Below are 15,678 nucleotides of genomic sequence, written 5' to 3'. Positions count from 1 at the left end.
CTCGCACAGGGCATGAGCAGTTAAATATTTAGGGCATGTTGATGAAGAAATAGTAGATGTTAGTTTTTCATAGAGTGAAATGGATGTGTGTATAGTAAGGACTTAGTTAATTTTACAATAGTTGGGCTATGAGGCTTGGGGAAAGCACTTAGGGAACCAGCCTGATTTTTATAGAAAGCCTCCACGTGAGGTGTATTGATTAATTCAGAAATGAAAACCCAAATGCATCCCAAATGCACAGGGTGCCAACCCGCAGGGAGTCATCCTGTGATGCAGGTGGGTCTAGCTGTTGCTGAACAAAACCAGTTGTTGCTGGCTTTGTCTAAGAGCATCCTGGTTTGCCCCCTGCATCCGCAGGCTGGGGCAGGGGCTGTTCTGGGCATCCCTGTCCCTTTCACCTCAACGCTGCCCACCCGCCATTGCCCAAGCCTGGTTATGAAAGCAAGCAGATCTGCACAACCCCTTCATCTGAAACCTTTTCCTCAAGGAAAGGGAAAAGCTCAGATTGAAGGACCCTGAAGTGCTCTTCAATTAGTTTGGTCTGGAATCCTGGAAGTATGCTTTTCCTTTGGGGAAAAACGGTGGGAAAATGTCTATCCCCATGAACAGACATCATTCAGAGCTGTTCTCCCTCAGCCAATAACCTCATGTACGCAGAGTTAAGGGAATAAGAAAATATTTGTCTTTTTTAAAAGACAAATAGCAGTCTGTGATTTAATTTGCGGGAGAGGGGGAAATAAAACTGTGCAACGTCTATAACCATACTGAAAGGGCACATCTCCTGACCTCCCCTTCTTGTTACCTCCCACCACTACACTTGCTCACTGCTGGCTGCCAATAAAAGCCTCCAAGAAAGAGAAACTTTAGTTTCATCTTCCCCAGAGACTCTCTGTGCAGGGCCCCGGACGGCAAGGAAGAAGGCACTGGCAGAGGCTGCTCACGAGAAGGTTGGTTCTCTTAAAGCATGGGAATAGTAAAAACCTGATAGCCTGGGAAGAGTGGGATAATAGTGCAAAAGGGTTTTGTGGTTTTGGTTGTTGTGGTTTGGGGGGTTTCCTTTTCTTTTATTTTCTTTTTTTTTTTTTTTTTCCTTTTTTCTTCTGCCTACCACATAATTTAAAGCCAACTATATGGCAAATCCTACTTGGGGAAGGGGGGTGGATTAAGAAAAGCTAGGCACAAAAGCTGGATTATGGAGAGGTTATTTCTTCTGTGCTTCCTCCTGCTTCCAGAATTGTATAACTGCATTAAAGGAATCTGTTGGTACTTTGCTCTCTGTTTAAATTGGATTTTTTCTTGTCTACATGGACTCTTAAGATGAAATTCCTCTTATCAAGGCTGCTTTGTTGTGTGTGTTTCTTGGTGGGCTCTGAGAATGTGCTGGATGTAGCTGCTGTCCTGCTAGAAGCTTGGATGTCAGTCACCTATATATGTTGCTGCCTCCTCTCCCTGTGTATTTGCTGTCCTTTTCAATGGGATGTGCTATTGGTGACAAGAGCAGCTGTGATCCTTCATTAATGTTTGCAACTACGAGAGAAGGAAGGATGTGAATAATACTCAGGATACATTGTACTGTGCATTGCTCGAGGTGTAGAAAGTAGATTTACTGTGTGTTGGTGGCTTTACTGTGGGTTGGCAGAGGGAAGCGCTCGGAGGCAATGCCCGCTCGCGGTTTCCCTCTGGACATACACCTGATACACTGCCTCTGCCTGCATCCACACCGTGCCCACAGGCTGGTGTGTGCTGCCTGGTAAAGCCAGGAGTGGGATTTCTGGAGGAGCATGCATTTCCTCAAAGGGTGGAGAGGGATGGAGACCCCCCCTCCCAGCACTACTCACTCAATTTCAGTTTCTGTTCTGGCTTCTGAGCTCAGGAGCTGGTGGGGAGGAGCCAGACCACCCAGCAGTGGTTCTGCCTTTGCCAAGAAAGTCTCAACAAAAGTGAGCAGGCAGGGGTTTGGGAGTTTCCTTCCTCTTTCTTCTATTAGTGCATAACTAGAAGAACTTGGCCTCAGGTCAAAACTTGCTTGTAACTGTTAACTGTGAATGTTTTGTGTTATCTTTTCCTTGGCTGGGAGAACAGGAGCACAGAGCTTTTTGTTTTGATTTTTTCTTTAGACCTCAGGCTTATTGGTTTTCAGGGTTTACTTGCTTGCTTAACCACAGGAAGGCAAGGACTGGGGTTCAGGCTTGGGACATAGCATTGGGTTTCTGCCTTTCTGGCTCTCTATGGTAAGAAACCGGAGATACTAGTTTTCTATAGTATCTCTTTTGCATGGAGCCTGGCTTCGTTATGAGGAAGTGAGAGAACATGGCCGCTTCCTGCATGCTTTCAGTTCATGCCACAGCAGTCTTATGTAAAATATGCCAAGTTCAACAATCAAAATGCCCGAGTCACTGGCTTTAGCCTAGGTTCAGTGCCCAGCCCTGCCTGGCACAAGGGAAGTTGGTGAACTGTATCTATGCGCTAGCGAAGCTGTTCTGGGGTGGAGTGGGGAATGGCAGTGGCTTGATGCTGTTTTGAATGCTGCCTAAAACGGCAGAAAATGCAAAAACCTTGAGAAGATGTAAATGTGGGTAAGACAGGGTTATGCTTCACCGCCCCCGGTGGAAGCAGGGGAGCTGACAGAAGGCTGCCTGCTGAAGGGCAATAGCGGCCAGCTCGGTTGGGGGATCAAACTGAATGCAGTTGCTTTACCAACTGCCCCATTCCCCTCCTGTCTCTTTCAGAAGAGTGACTAGGAATGGCTGTCCCATCCGTTGTGACAATCCAGCCACAGTACGGCATGGCCGTGCCCGCTGCCTCGAGAAGCATGTGGCAGACAGGGCTGATGGACTGCTGCTCGGACTGCGGCGTGTGTGAGTGTTCCCATCTCTCAGCTGTCAGCACCGACGTGCTGTGGTCTGTCCCATGCCCTCCTGGGATGCTTTTGTCACCCCTGCCGTTCGGGTTGGTGGTGTGACAGCTACAGTTGTGTAGCCTGGTCCTCTCAGTTCCTCTCCCAACGCCAGTGGCGCTGGGCGGGCAGGCAGAGCCTCACCTGCTGGTGTGTTTCTCTCCCTACCAGTCTGCTGCGGGTTATTCTGCTTTCCCTGCCTGGGGTGCCAAGTGGCTGGGGACATGAATGAGTGCTGCCTGTGTGGGACCAGCGTGGCCATGAGGACCCTCTACCGCACCAGATACAACATCCCGGTCAGTGGTTAAGCTGCCCCTCACCGTGCTGTGGGGCTGGAAGATGAAGTGTCCCCAAGACCCTTCTCTCTGCATGAGGGATGAACATGGGGTAGCAGTGCTCTCCACTCACCCTTTTTTTTTCCACTTCCTTATCCTGCATGATGCCAGGAGCACAGGACAGGGGTTGGGACACCCTCAGACACACTGATCCGTGGCATGGTGTCCAACAACACTCGTTAATCACTAATCAGACACAGCTCCTTCCCAGCACCCTTCGCTGGGGGTACGAGTCCTGCCTTCAGCTGCTGCTGACCACAGCTGATGCTTCCCCATGCTACCACCAATCTTTGAAAGATGGGAAACGTTTGGGAGAATTGTGGGCAGACCAAAGAACAGATTAAGTAAGTTTCACATATAAACATCTGTAATTTGGTGCAGGAGAAAGGTGGACATTCATTTAAAGTACAAAAGTGAAATGGTTTCTTCCCAATCAGGGGTTCATGCCATCCCCAGACAAACCATGCTGGCCCAAAAACAGTTTACCCCAAAACATCTCTTTCTGTGTGAGTTTTACCTCCCAGTTTTAAAACTCAGAAGCCAAAAGATAAGTAGCTATCTGCAGCCTGCAGAAAGGGCTCCTTCCTTCCTTTCTGCTATGTGCGGTTCACCAGCCCTGGTTTTTAGTTTCTGCTACTCAGGACACTGCAGCCAGCCAGGAAAAAATGAGCACACAACCTGGAGTGTGCTTAACCTCTTCTTCGCTGAAACGTGACTTTTAGGAAGCCTCCATCCCTAACCAATTTCTTCCTAACAGGGGTCCATTTGCTCTGACTTCTGTGTCACTATGTGGTGCCTCACGTGCTCCGTTTGCCAAATAAAGAGAGACATCAACCGGAGGAAGGAGCTGGGCATATTCTGGTAAGCTGGGTGTGCTGGTGCTGGTTTATAGGGCCGCTGCCTCATGCAGCCGTGTGGCTTCGTGGAGTCTCTCCTGCCGATGCCTGACATGTAACACAGGGTCGCTGCAGTGGGGAAATGGTCATGGGCAGGTGACGAGTAACCTGTCCCTTAGCACAGTGTTGCTGGGAATCTTGTGCAGGAAGGGGTGGGGAGGTCTGAAGACATACACACAGTGTGGTGAGGCATGGCCCTGCTCCCTGATCCTCCTCTCTCATCCCATCCCATCGCAGATGCTGCCATCCTCGCTGCGCCCTGCAGAGCTGCTGCGGGCAAGAGTCGCCACAGCCTTGGCTGTTGGGAAATGCACCACGGAGGGGTTGCCTTGACTGTGATTGATTTCTGTTTCCCCAGGTAACAGCAGCAATAAACAGCAGTTTGTCTTCCTGCCTGTGTGTGTGTCATTCTTGCACCACCTGAGAGCACCCATCCTTCTCCTGCTCTGCCCATCTTGGCAGCCCCTGGTGCAGCTGAGACTTCCTTGCACCTGCTGGCAGAGGCAGATTTTCACTAGTATTTTGTTAATCCCTCTGCTTTTAGAAAGGATGTTCAATGCGTAGGAGGAGCCGGTGTTGCTCATCCAAGCTGTAAAATTTGGCAAAGTGTCTTCTGTCCTAGGGCAGAGCTGGGACTTCTGGCAGGTGAGTGATGGCTGCAGGCCACTGAGTGCTGAGTTGCCCCGGCTGCAGTGGCCCCAGTGGCCATCCAGGGCTGCTAGCCAGTCCCACCTTTCTGAACATAAAGCTACCTGGCACCATCCCACCTCCTGCGTTGCAGAGACACACTCCCCTACGGACCTTGAGCAGGAATTTCCACCTGCCTGTGAAGATGATCAAAAGTTTAGAATAGCTTCCAGACAAGGAATAAGTAAATGCACTTCCCTGGAAGCGTTCAAGGCCAGGACGGCGCTTGGAGCAACCTGGTCTAGTGGAAGGTGTCCCTGCCTGTGGCAGGGGGTTGGAACTGGATGAGTTTTGAGCCAACCCAAACCATTCATTTATTATGTGAATCTATGATGGAAAGCCTGGTTGTGTCGTGGGTTGGCCAAGTCCCCTCCATGGGCAAACCCTGCCGCCTCCTGGCCACAGCCAAGCACAGCACACCCGCCTGCGCTGGGCTGCTAGCGATAGGTAGACTACCTGTCCAAAAGGCTGAGGTTACATCCACCCCTCTCTCCATCACTCTCTGAGAGGTTTTGATCCTCCAAATCTTCCCCCAGCTTCACTGTCCAAGGAAAATATGACATTTTTTTTCCCCTGTACCTTCGTCTTCACCACAAACCTTGTGAAGGGAAGGTGAAAGCTCTGTCAGTGCTGTGGGATGAGTCTGTGTGGTGGCATCCCTAAACCCCAGATAGCCCAGGCAACCCTATGGATGATCACCACAAATGCAGCAAAGTGCATTTTTAGCCTGAGAGGTGAAGGCTAGTGGAGAGGGAGAGAGAAGAAATACCACGCTGCTGCTTCATCCTACCATAGCACGGCATGATTTCATGGCTGTACCTCGAGGCAGCACCTGTATCACTCACTTATGGTCAGTTCTTGCTCATGCTCAGGCTTAATGAAGAAAAGGCACTGCACCTCCAGCAGCAGATCGCCTAAAGCAGTGCAGGAGCCTGAATGCAAACTGTCCTCTGAAAACCTCTACCGAAAACAGTATGTCCCACCAGGGCTCTGGGGCTGCAGGAGCCTGGCAGAAGTGGCACCAAGCTTGCAGCAAGCTGCCTTCAGCAGGGAAGCTGCAATTGCGCAAAGCAGCAGCTAAGCTGGTGTCTGGTCTGTTAGTCAGAGGGGGCAGAGGTCATTCACCAGGGAGCACCCAGAGCATATAAAGGATGAGAACCAGGAAAAGGACATGCATCTCCTGGGACAAAGGCAGCTCGGCAGGTATGTATGGCTTGGCTTTGCTTTGCTTTGGCAAGAGCTGCAATGCAAAACGATGGAAGCTGCTCGTGGCTGAAGTGGTGTTGCTGGGGAAGGGGAAAGGGTGGAAATAGAGATGAGATTTTCCACCTGGAAAGCTGCTTCAGAGCTAAACCAGAGCATGCTGGGTGCCGCTGACAGGCATCTCAACAGAAGTGGTCAGCAGAGGTAAAGGATGACAGCTTTTGCACTGTATTGTTCATTTGTGCACATATATATAGAATCATAGAATCAACTGGGATGGTTGCTGGTTTATGACCTTGGTTATGGGTGAAATGTGCCTGCATCTGCCTCCGGATCATGCAGTATCAGTCACTGCAACATTGCTGGTGATGCCATGAAGCTGTAGATTTGGGGGCACTCAGGGTGATGTGCTGGACCTGGGCAACCTTTCAGGAGAGAAGCACAGAGTGGAGGCTTCTCCAGGCTGCTGCCTGCTCCATACCACAGCCTCCATCCATACAGGGTCCTGGTACGCTCAGGCTTGGGGAGAGGAAGGGAAAGTCTGTGGTCAGCCCTGCCTGCAAAGGGCATGGTGAGTGTAGCAGTGGACATCACTCAGCTATATTGAACATCACTGTGCTGCTATTAATCTCATTCTCTGGAGGGAAGAGGGAAGCACCTCTTTTGGCACAGGAGGCTGGTGGCATCCTGTCCCTAAACCTTCCTGTGCTGCTGCTCCCACACACACTTCTCCCTGTGGTGCCTGAAGTCCTGCCTGCTGCTGCGCATCCCTGTCCCTGCATGGGACCCCTGTGCTGTCCTGCCTGGCATCCCCATGGCCAGCCCATGGTCTGTCCCCTTCCCTACCCCTCCTGGCTCCTGCCTCTTCTTAAATCACACTGTGCCGAGGCTCCCCACGAGGCTGACATTTTGGCATGCTGTGGGGTGTTACATTGGCTACAGAGGTGATGGGAATTACCTGGGGCCTTGTGCAGGAATAAGCAGTGACAGGCAACCGGGGCAGAGGTGGGAGGTGTCCAGCAACAACCGATGGGTGCCATGGCCCCCACTGCACCCACGGGTGGTAGGGTGCCTGTGCTCACCGCAAAGGTCTCTGCCAACAGGCAGGTGCCTTGCTCCAGGGAAGGCACAGCAGCATTTTTACTGCTCAACAGCCCTGTTCTGTAACAGCAGGAAAACACCCGTGTCTTTTAAATCCCTGGCAGGGGCCAGTGGTGGAGGCAATCCCTCAGGACCCTTCATGGCCACTCGTCACCTAATGGGAGCAGATACTGGTGTCTCAGATAGTCTCAGCCCAGCCATGCTCCTGCTGCCTTCAGAAAGCAGAAAAAAGTCATGAGCAAATCATGTCGAGAGTTTTTACAAGCTTTCTTCTGTCTTACAGCATCATCCAACATCTCTTTTTCTCTCTGTGTACTACCAGGGAACAAGGGTTGGCCATATGGCAACAGGCTGTGTCTGATAGCAGAGATGTGTCTGGGCTAGTCTGTAAATGATGGAGACCTGCTGGCAGATCTACCAACCCCTTTGACACCTGTTGACAATAGTCAATACAAATGCAATCTGTATCTCTATAGTGTCAGATGCGGGTATGTGCTCGATGGCATCATCTGAGTGCTGGGCATGGTAATGTATTATTCCACTGTATTCCTGGAGAATTGCCTTTAATACCCAAATTCTGTGTGGATGTGTGATTCCAAGACAGCAGATTTAGATTAGATTTTAGGAAGAACTTCTTCCCTGTGAGGGTGCTGAGGCACTGGCACAGGTTGCCCAGAGAAGCTGTGGCTGCCTCATCCCTGGCAGTGTTCAAGGCCAGGTTGGACACAGGGGCTCGGAGCAACCTGCTCTAGTGAAAGGTGTCCCTGCCCATGGCAGGGGGTTTGGAACTGGGTGATCTTTAAGGTCCCTTCCAAACCAAACCATTCTACGATTCTACGATCTACTGTGAAAATAATCCCGTTCCCTTTAAAGTGGTTTTAAAGACTTTGCAGGGATTAATGCCATCATACTTTGCTTCAAAATGTAAATGCTTCCCCTGTTTTTCTTTTTGCTCCTCCCAGCACCCTGAAACTCAGGCGCTCCCTTGTCACACAAGGGCAGGGAGCTGCAGGGCAGGGAGGGGAGGGCTGCTTGGCAGGCACCCCCCGGTCACCGCCACCCAGAGAGGCAGCAGTGCTGCCTGCACAGGCAGCATAAACGTCAAAGCTGGGCAGGGGCAGGCAGGACACAAACTGTCTGAAGGTTCCCTGTTGAACACCCATAATGCCCATCATGGAAATGCCCACGGGCTGTGCAGGGATGTGGTGGTGGGAGAGAACCTCCCCAGGGAGCTGCCTTGTGACCCCTCCTGGGCAGAGGAGCAGCAGCCTGTGGTTATGAGGTCTAAAGCTCAGGCTGCTTTCCTGCTGACTATTTCTTTGCTGAGGATGTGTGGCTGTGTGCTAGAAGGAAGAGGGAGCTGTTGTAGCTGTAAAAGCATGGGAGCTTTTGCATCTCATCCCAATGCTGCTTACCAGAGTGGTGCTGAGCATGGGTGCAGGGCTGGGAGCATATCTGTAGGGGGCTTCCTATGGGAGCATCCTCTATTATTCTTATTCTTAAAGCTCCAAAGCTGAAGTGAGAATGGCAGAGGGCGGTGCTGTGCTTTGCAGCAGGTGGTGATAGGAAAGAGGCCATAGGTGGAGATGGAGATGGAGGTGGAGATGGAGTTGTTATATGGATCAGGTGGGTTTATGGATGGTGCTGCAGAGCAGGAGCTCTGCACTCTCTGGGAAAGGACAGGCAGGAGAGGAGCCCCAGGGACTCAAGGAAGAGGAGGACAAGGATGCTGCAGTAGCACAGGCAGGCAAGTAGAGAAGTGATAGCAACCGGTCACTGAGCTTAGGGTGGTGGAAATGGACAAGGAGAATCCACTGCCTTGAAGCCTGCTAAGAAAGCAGATGAAGAAGGAAGGGAGAGGAAGGCAAACAGGCTGAGGTGCTTGGGAACCAAAGCAAAGATTAAGGTGCATACTGAGAGCTTAGGAAAGCTAGGACTGAGCTGCAGTAGTTTTGGGACACTGCAAGCATAAAAATATTAACACTATTTTAAGCAGATAATGATGAAAGATGAACTGGGGATGGGAAGACAAGATCCAAGTGCTGAAGCGCTGAGGTTCTGAAGCAGAAGGATCTCTGTCTTTCGAGAGGCATTTTACTTGCATAGGGGGATGAGGTGCTGCTGCCTTTAGTGGGGAGCTGGTTTTGTGGAGGGCTTTGCTGCAAAGGACAGTGGCAGCTCCTGGCAGTGGAGACCTCTTGGGGACCTGTGCTGCCCTCTCCATCTTTGAATGCATCAGCCTGAACCCACTTCAGAAACACCAGTGGTATCTTTCTCTGATGGCTTTTCTTTCCAGACCACAAACTGCCTGGAGGGACCCAACCCTGTGCTAGCAATGACCTCTCAGCAAGTGATCACAGTCCAGCCCCAGTGTTCAATGGCCCCACGGGCAGGCGAGTGGCAGACAGGGCTGATGGACTGCTGCTCCGACTGTAACGTGTGTGAGTACATACATACCCCTTGTTCTTGGTGTTGGCTCACAGTGTGTTTCTGGTGTTTTCCCTGCTCCTTCTGCAGCATCACCCCTGCTGCAAACCCTACTTTTGTGGGTACCAGTAGTAAAGCAGCTCTCATCTGAGGTCAAGAGCCACGGCTCCCACAGCCACATCTCCAACCAGCTTTACCCACTTTCCTCTTTCCTTGCACCCCTCAGCCAAGCCCATGTCTTGCTGTCCACAGGTCTTTGTGGAACCTTCTGCTTCCCCTGCCTGGGGTGCCAAGTGGCTGAGGACATGGATGAGTGCTGCATGTGTGGCCCCAGCGTGGCCATGAGGACCCTCTACCGCACCAGATACAACATCCCGGTCAGTGACCTGGGCATGCCTTTTGGCAGCGACAGTCGCAAGCTGGGCACTGGGGTGTGGGTTCAGGGGAGGAGGAAGGGGAGCCCAAGGGGAAGAGCAGTGGTGGGGACTTGCATGGGCAGCCCCACAGGCAGGGAGCCAGGGACACATCTGCACCTCCACTGAGCTCGAGGTAATCCCATTGCACACCGCCTCACCCCAGTCCTTGCTGGGCATGAGCAGGATGCTGCAGGGCTGGGGTGAGCTTCCCAGGGGTGTTGGTGTTGAGAAATAGGAACACTTAAAGGCTGATGTGGGAAGGGGTTATTCAATGTCCCTTGCTCCACAGGGCTCCATTCTGGGTGACTGTGCCTCCACCGTGTTCTGCCCCTTGTGTAGTCTCTGCCAGCTGAAGAGAGACATCAACCAGAGGAAGGAGCTGGGCATATTCTGGTAAGCTGGGCATGGTGGTGCTGGTTTATAAAGCCACTGCTGCACAGAACCAAATGGGTTCCTGGAGTCTCTCTTTCTAGCGACACCTGACTTAAGGCACGGGGTTGCTGCAGTGTTGAAACAGCAATGGCCAAGTGAAAGGGTGACCTGTGCCTCAGCAAAATGTTGCTGGGAACCTCTTGCGGATGTGGGATCTGCTTGGGGCTCATGACCTGGATCCAGCCACCAGGGCTGGGACACACATACGGTGTAGCAAGGCATGGCCCTGCTCCCTGACCCTCCTCTCCCATCCCATCCCATTGCAGATGCCGCCAACCTCGCTACGCCCTGCAGAGCTGCTGTGGGCAGGAGTCTCCGGTGCCTTGGGCTGTTGGGAAATGCACCATGGAGGGGTTGCCTTGACTGTGGTTGATCCCCCCTTTGCTGGGCAACACCAGCAATAAACAGCAGAGTTTGTCTTCACGCCTGTGTGTTGTTATTTATTTCTCTGTGTCCTCCTGCAGCACTAGAAGAGGGTGTTTTACTTTTGTATGCTGTGTGGTCAGAGCAATGCTGAGGTTATCAGATAAAGGAGACTTTCTCTTGCAGCCCTACAATGGAATAAGACCAGACCACAAATTTCAGTGAGAAGTTAGTATAAAACAAAAGCCTGCTGTGGACAGCTCAGCTGCTCTGTAGACACCGGAGCATGGTGACAGCATCACCCTGTGCTCAGAGAGGCCTGAAAGCACTGAACCAACCCCTGTTTCTGCCTGGACCACCCAGGCAGCAGTGGGGGAGCTATGGTGATGGTGTGGGGATTGCAGGCCCATTCATTTTCCTCTCCACAAACCTCGTTAGGAGTCCATAGCATTGGAGCAGGTTTCTCGGTGGGGTAAGACCCTCACAACTGTGGGTGTTAGGTGTAATACACTGTGGTGGAAGAGCTGGGACAATCTGAACCTTGCTGGCGTTTGGGGGTGCAGGGGTTTATCCATTACCTGCCATGGTGAGGAATGGTGAAGAGGTAACTCAGGCTGGGGTTGCTCTGCGGTTTTCCCTGCTGCAACTCCCATTGTATTTTCCGTAGTGGCTGCAGCACTGTCACATCCCTGGTGCGAAGAGGCTGTGCCCCTGCTGACAGTGTGTACACATGCATTTGCACATTTGAAACACAACGTGCACAGGGAAGCAGGAGAAAGCAGTTGTGGCATGGAGGCAGCCTGAGCAGGGAGCAGACAAGTGTGGGTGTCTGCTGTGGGGATGGATGTTGCCATAGTGGCCTGTGTGTGGCCCACAGGCCTGCTGGGTCACCTCCCCTCAATCCTGGCTGCCGGTCCCAAATCCCCATCACTCGCAGCCTGTCAAGCATGGGGTCTGCGCCTCCCCCTGTGGCACAGGCAGGTTTGTGTGTTTTGGGGTGGCAGGTTCAGTGACAGCCCTGCTGCTCTGGAGCTCATGGGTGAGCTGAGAGCCCACAGGATCAAGGTCTTCAAAACCACCCAACCATGTGTGCTTGGGGTTACCCCTTTTCAGTGACAGGTGAGCCCTGTGCCCCCATCTCCCCTGCCACCGTGATGTTGTTATGGGGTCTCCTTACAGTCATTCCTGCTTGGGGCCCTTCTGCCCCTTGGCCCATCCTGGCAGGGGCTGCTGGGACCCCACGGCTTTGCCCATCCCTATTCATGGTGTCTCCTCTCTAGGCCTGCTTTTCCTCCAACACATATGGGGAACCAGAGCTCTGAACCCTGCAGGGGCCTGGATCCTCACAGGGCTCGTCATAGAATCATAGACTGGTTTGGGTTGGAAAGAACCTTAAGATCATCCAATTCGAAACCCCCTGTCATCGGCAGGGGTACCACACACTAAACCATGTCACCCAAGGCTCTGTCCAACCTGGCCTTGAACACTGCCAGGGATGGAGCACCCACAACTTCTCTGGGCAACCTGAGCCAGTGCCTCACCACCCTCACAGTAAAGAACTTCTTCCTTATAGCTAACCTAAACTTCCCCTGTGTAAGTTTGAACCCATCACCCCTTTGTCCTATCATTATAGTCCCTGATGAAGAGTCCCTCTCCAGCACCCTTGTAGGCCCCCTTCAGATACCAGAAGGCTGCTGTGAGGTCTCCATGCAGCTTCTCTTCTCTTCATCCTTGCAGGCAATGCTGTGGCAGTGCAGTGAGAGGCAGGAGCAGCCAGCCCTGAGCCTGGGTGGGGGGCACCAGTGCCTACCTCATCCGAGGAGTACAGAGGTGCAGAAACTGCAGGTGACACTCAGTGAATGCCCAAAGCAGCTGCTGGCAAGAATGGGACTTGAGGGCATGCTGCAGGAGAGGTGCTGTGCCATGGGGGCAGGAGGCTGGTGGTGCTGCACCCATGGCAGAGCCCAGTGGGGTCGAGCATGCTGGGGCTGTGTGGCTGTTGCTCAGGAGAACTCTGCTGTGGGTGTTGGTTGTTGTTGCTCACCTGGCTGGGGGGCATTCTGAGGGTTGCTGGGGGCTGTGTGGGGTGGCAGCAGGTCTGTGTCACCACATGCGGTGTCTCCCCCTGGGCTGGCCAGTGCCAAACGCCACAAGGAGCTATACCCAGGGCATGTTTCTCCCTTCTCTGGGGGTGGTTTCTCAGCGCAGGTGCTGCTGAGGACCCCATCCTGTGCACAGGGGCTGTGGGGTGAGCATGGCTGCTCCAGACAGCTGGGTGATGGCAGCCCAGGGCTTGTGATCCTATGGGAGCCCCACATGAGACTGGTTTGGCTGTACTGTGCCACTGCCACAACGGGTGAGGGTGACATGTGAAGGTTGCGACAGCAGGTTTGCAGGATGCTGTAGTACATCAAGACACAGACACTTTGTTTCTGTCCATTTAGTACAACTTATGACTAACAAAGCAAGTACATATGTATGATCACCTACCTACAGGCACACCTATATGTGTTTTTGAGGTGTTACCAGCATGATACTCGCCAAACCCACTGCCAGACGACAGAATGACAGAAAAGTCTCCTCGTAGACTATCCATGTCAGGAGTGAGTCAGTCATCCCTGGCAAGGGTCTGCCTGACCACGAATGGGCCTGACCCAGCACCCCCCGCCCCGGGACAGCGGCTCCCGCGAGGACCGACCTGCGGACAACGGGGACCCCGCGACTGGACAGCGCTGCCCGCGGCTCCACTCCCGTTGCTGCCGGCCTCGCCACCCGTCCCGGACCACCGCACTGCACCGCACCGCTCCGCTCCCCAGCCGGCGAGGCGGCACCGACAACTACCGCCGTACCCCGCACTGCCACCGGCTGAGGCGGCGCTAGCCGATCCCGCCCAGCTCCGTCCCGCCAAAGCCGCCCTGCCGGGGTCCCGTCCGACCCGCGCTATCGGTCAATGCCTCCGCGGAGGAGGCATGCCACGGTACCAGAAGATGGAGGCTCTCTGGGCTTACGGTGCTGCCCTCTAGGGGCGCCCGCTGTCTGCTGCCAACTGGCGGGGAATCGAGAGCATGTAAAACCCGCGGAGAGAGATAAGAACAGTTTAATAACTAAAATAAAGTATAATATAGGGATAATAGAAAGAATACTAACAATGACAATAGTAATAGGAAACAACAAGAGAAGAATATTCAGAAAACACGAGTGATGTACAACACAATTGCTCACCACCTGCCAACCGATACCCAGCACGACCCAAGCAGCAATCAGTCCCTTCTGGGTAACTCCCCTCAGTTTATACACTGGGCATGACGCTCTGTGGTATGGAATACCCCTTTGGCTAGTTGGGTCAGGTGTCCTGTCTCTGCTTCCTCCCAGCTTCTTGTGCCCCTCCTCACGGCAGAGCATGAGACTGAACAGTCCTTGATCAGGCTAAGCACTACTGAACAACAACTGAAACATCAGTGTGTTATCAGCATTATTCTCAGACTACAGCCAAAACACAGCACTGCACCAGCTAACTAGGCAGAAAATGAACTGTTACAGCTGAAACCAGGACACACTGAAACATCACCAACCTTGGATGGTAAAACCCTCCCAGTGATTCTACGGGACCAACAAGCCCTGACTGTGCTACATTCCCACAGACATCGCAGTGTGACCAAACCCAGGCTGTTAAGCCTCCCCGCTGACAGTGCAGTACCACCAAACTCGGACTGTAAAACCTCTGGTTGGATACGGCAATACCACCAAGTTCAGGCTGTCAAACCACCACAGTGACACTGCAATACTCCCTGCAGTACTACCAAAATACTGCCCTAATATTGCTCCACAGGAATATTACCAACTCCTGTAAGACCTCCACAGTGACACTGCAGTACTACCAAATTCCTACCAGAAGATCTCGTCTGCAGTACTGCAATGTCACCGAACTCCAGTCTGGAAACCACCCCATGATCCCTGAGGTTCCACTCGGAAGCACTCAGGACAAACATGCAACAACCATGACTGCACTGGTGCTTGGAAAGTTAAAATAATGTGTAGTGCAATTTTATTGGCTTGAGTTAGAGCAAAACCAGGTATGCAAGTTGGTGTATGTGTGACACAAAGTCTGGAAATGCATTTTATCAGGTACCAGTGAATAGCACTGCTGCAAAGGAAGGAGGACACAGAGCTGGGAAGCTCCATTCCTCTGCCTGAAGGACAGAGAGACTCTGACCACAGGAGGCAGCTCTCTACAGTATGGGCCACAGTGGCCCAGCCCCTACCCATCAGCTTTTCTCACCAAAGTGACAGACATCAGGGTTCCAGAGGGACCGGACTTTACAGTTCAGGCAGTGGCTCAAGCTCCCCATAAGCAGGGGTACAGCCTCTGTGGCCGATGCTTTTCATGCCCAGCTCCATTTGCGCCTCATAGCCCAGCCAGCTCTGATGGCAGGGAGGTCTCGTCTGGCCACACATGCCTCAGTCCCACCCTCTAAAAGGCCAGGGCCAGAGATACAGACCTGAGTACAGAGTACACCTCCTGCTGAGCAAACAACCACTCACTCAGCACTCCCAAGAAGCCCCATGGAGCAGGATGCTCCAGCCCACACTTCAGTTACAGGCTAAATTCAGGAGGAACACATCAGTGGAACACAGCCCACTCCAACCTGCTGGGGAACCTGCCACTCAAGTAAAATGTGTGATGTTAACACTGCAGTGATTAAACTGGTGCTTTTCAGGGGTATGGATGAAATCATTTGATGTGTGAATGTTGAGCCTTGCAGGGGAAAGGCCCATCATGTTATTTTCATAATGGGACAGACCAAGGGGACTCCTGATAGATTTGCATCTGATGCCAAACTGTAAGTATTGTACAGTACCATGCCAGCCTGATCCACAGCTCAGGAGGAATTCCTGGTGAGTATCCTATCAAGCAAGATTAG

At 52.5% G+C, this 15,678-nt stretch overlaps 2 protein-coding genes across 4 annotated transcripts; both read left to right on the top strand.

Annotated features, from left to right (window-relative positions):
- Window positions 1–490: 490 nt before the first annotated feature.
- Window positions 491–4,521, top strand: LOC115610344 (placenta-specific gene 8 protein-like). 2 transcript variants are annotated; one of them, XM_030491730.1, is made up of 5 exons: window positions 491–947; window positions 2,730–2,858; window positions 3,068–3,192; window positions 3,989–4,092; window positions 4,365–4,521. In XM_030491730.1, coding segments are annotated over exons 2-5 (345 nt in total). In that variant the 5' UTR covers window positions 491–947; window positions 2,730–2,743; the 3' UTR covers window positions 4,366–4,521. The 2 variants fall into 2 exon arrangements, with proteins under 2 accessions (XP_030347590.1, XP_030347589.1); XM_030491729.1 differs by lacking the exon at window positions 4,365–4,521 and having other exon boundaries at window positions 803–947; window positions 3,989–4,096.
- A 1,304-nt stretch (window positions 4,522–5,825) lies between these two features.
- On the top strand, window positions 5,826–10,358 carry LOC115610343 (placenta-specific gene 8 protein-like). Of its 2 annotated transcripts, XM_030491728.1 has the most exons (4): window positions 5,826–6,017; window positions 9,415–9,559; window positions 9,798–9,922; window positions 10,251–10,358. In XM_030491728.1, exons 2-4 carry the CDS (start codon window positions 9,454–9,456, stop codon window positions 10,356–10,358), a joined length of 339 nt encoding a protein of 112 aa, XP_030347588.1. In that variant the 5' UTR covers window positions 5,826–6,017; window positions 9,415–9,453. The 2 variants fall into 2 exon arrangements, with proteins under 2 accessions (XP_030347588.1, XP_030347587.1); XM_030491727.1 differs by lacking the exon at window positions 5,826–6,017 and having other exon boundaries at window positions 9,345–9,559.
- Window positions 10,359–15,678: the final 5,320 nt, after the last annotated feature.

The sequence above is a fragment of the Strigops habroptila genome, chromosome 7, assembly GCF_004027225.2.
Source record: "Strigops habroptila isolate Jane chromosome 7, bStrHab1.2.pri, whole genome shotgun sequence".
Classification (NCBI taxonomy): Eukaryota; Metazoa; Chordata; class Aves; order Psittaciformes; family Psittacidae; genus Strigops; species Strigops habroptila.
The sequence above is the reverse complement of the archived record's forward strand: the minus strand, read 5'-3'. Positions and strand labels throughout refer to the sequence as shown.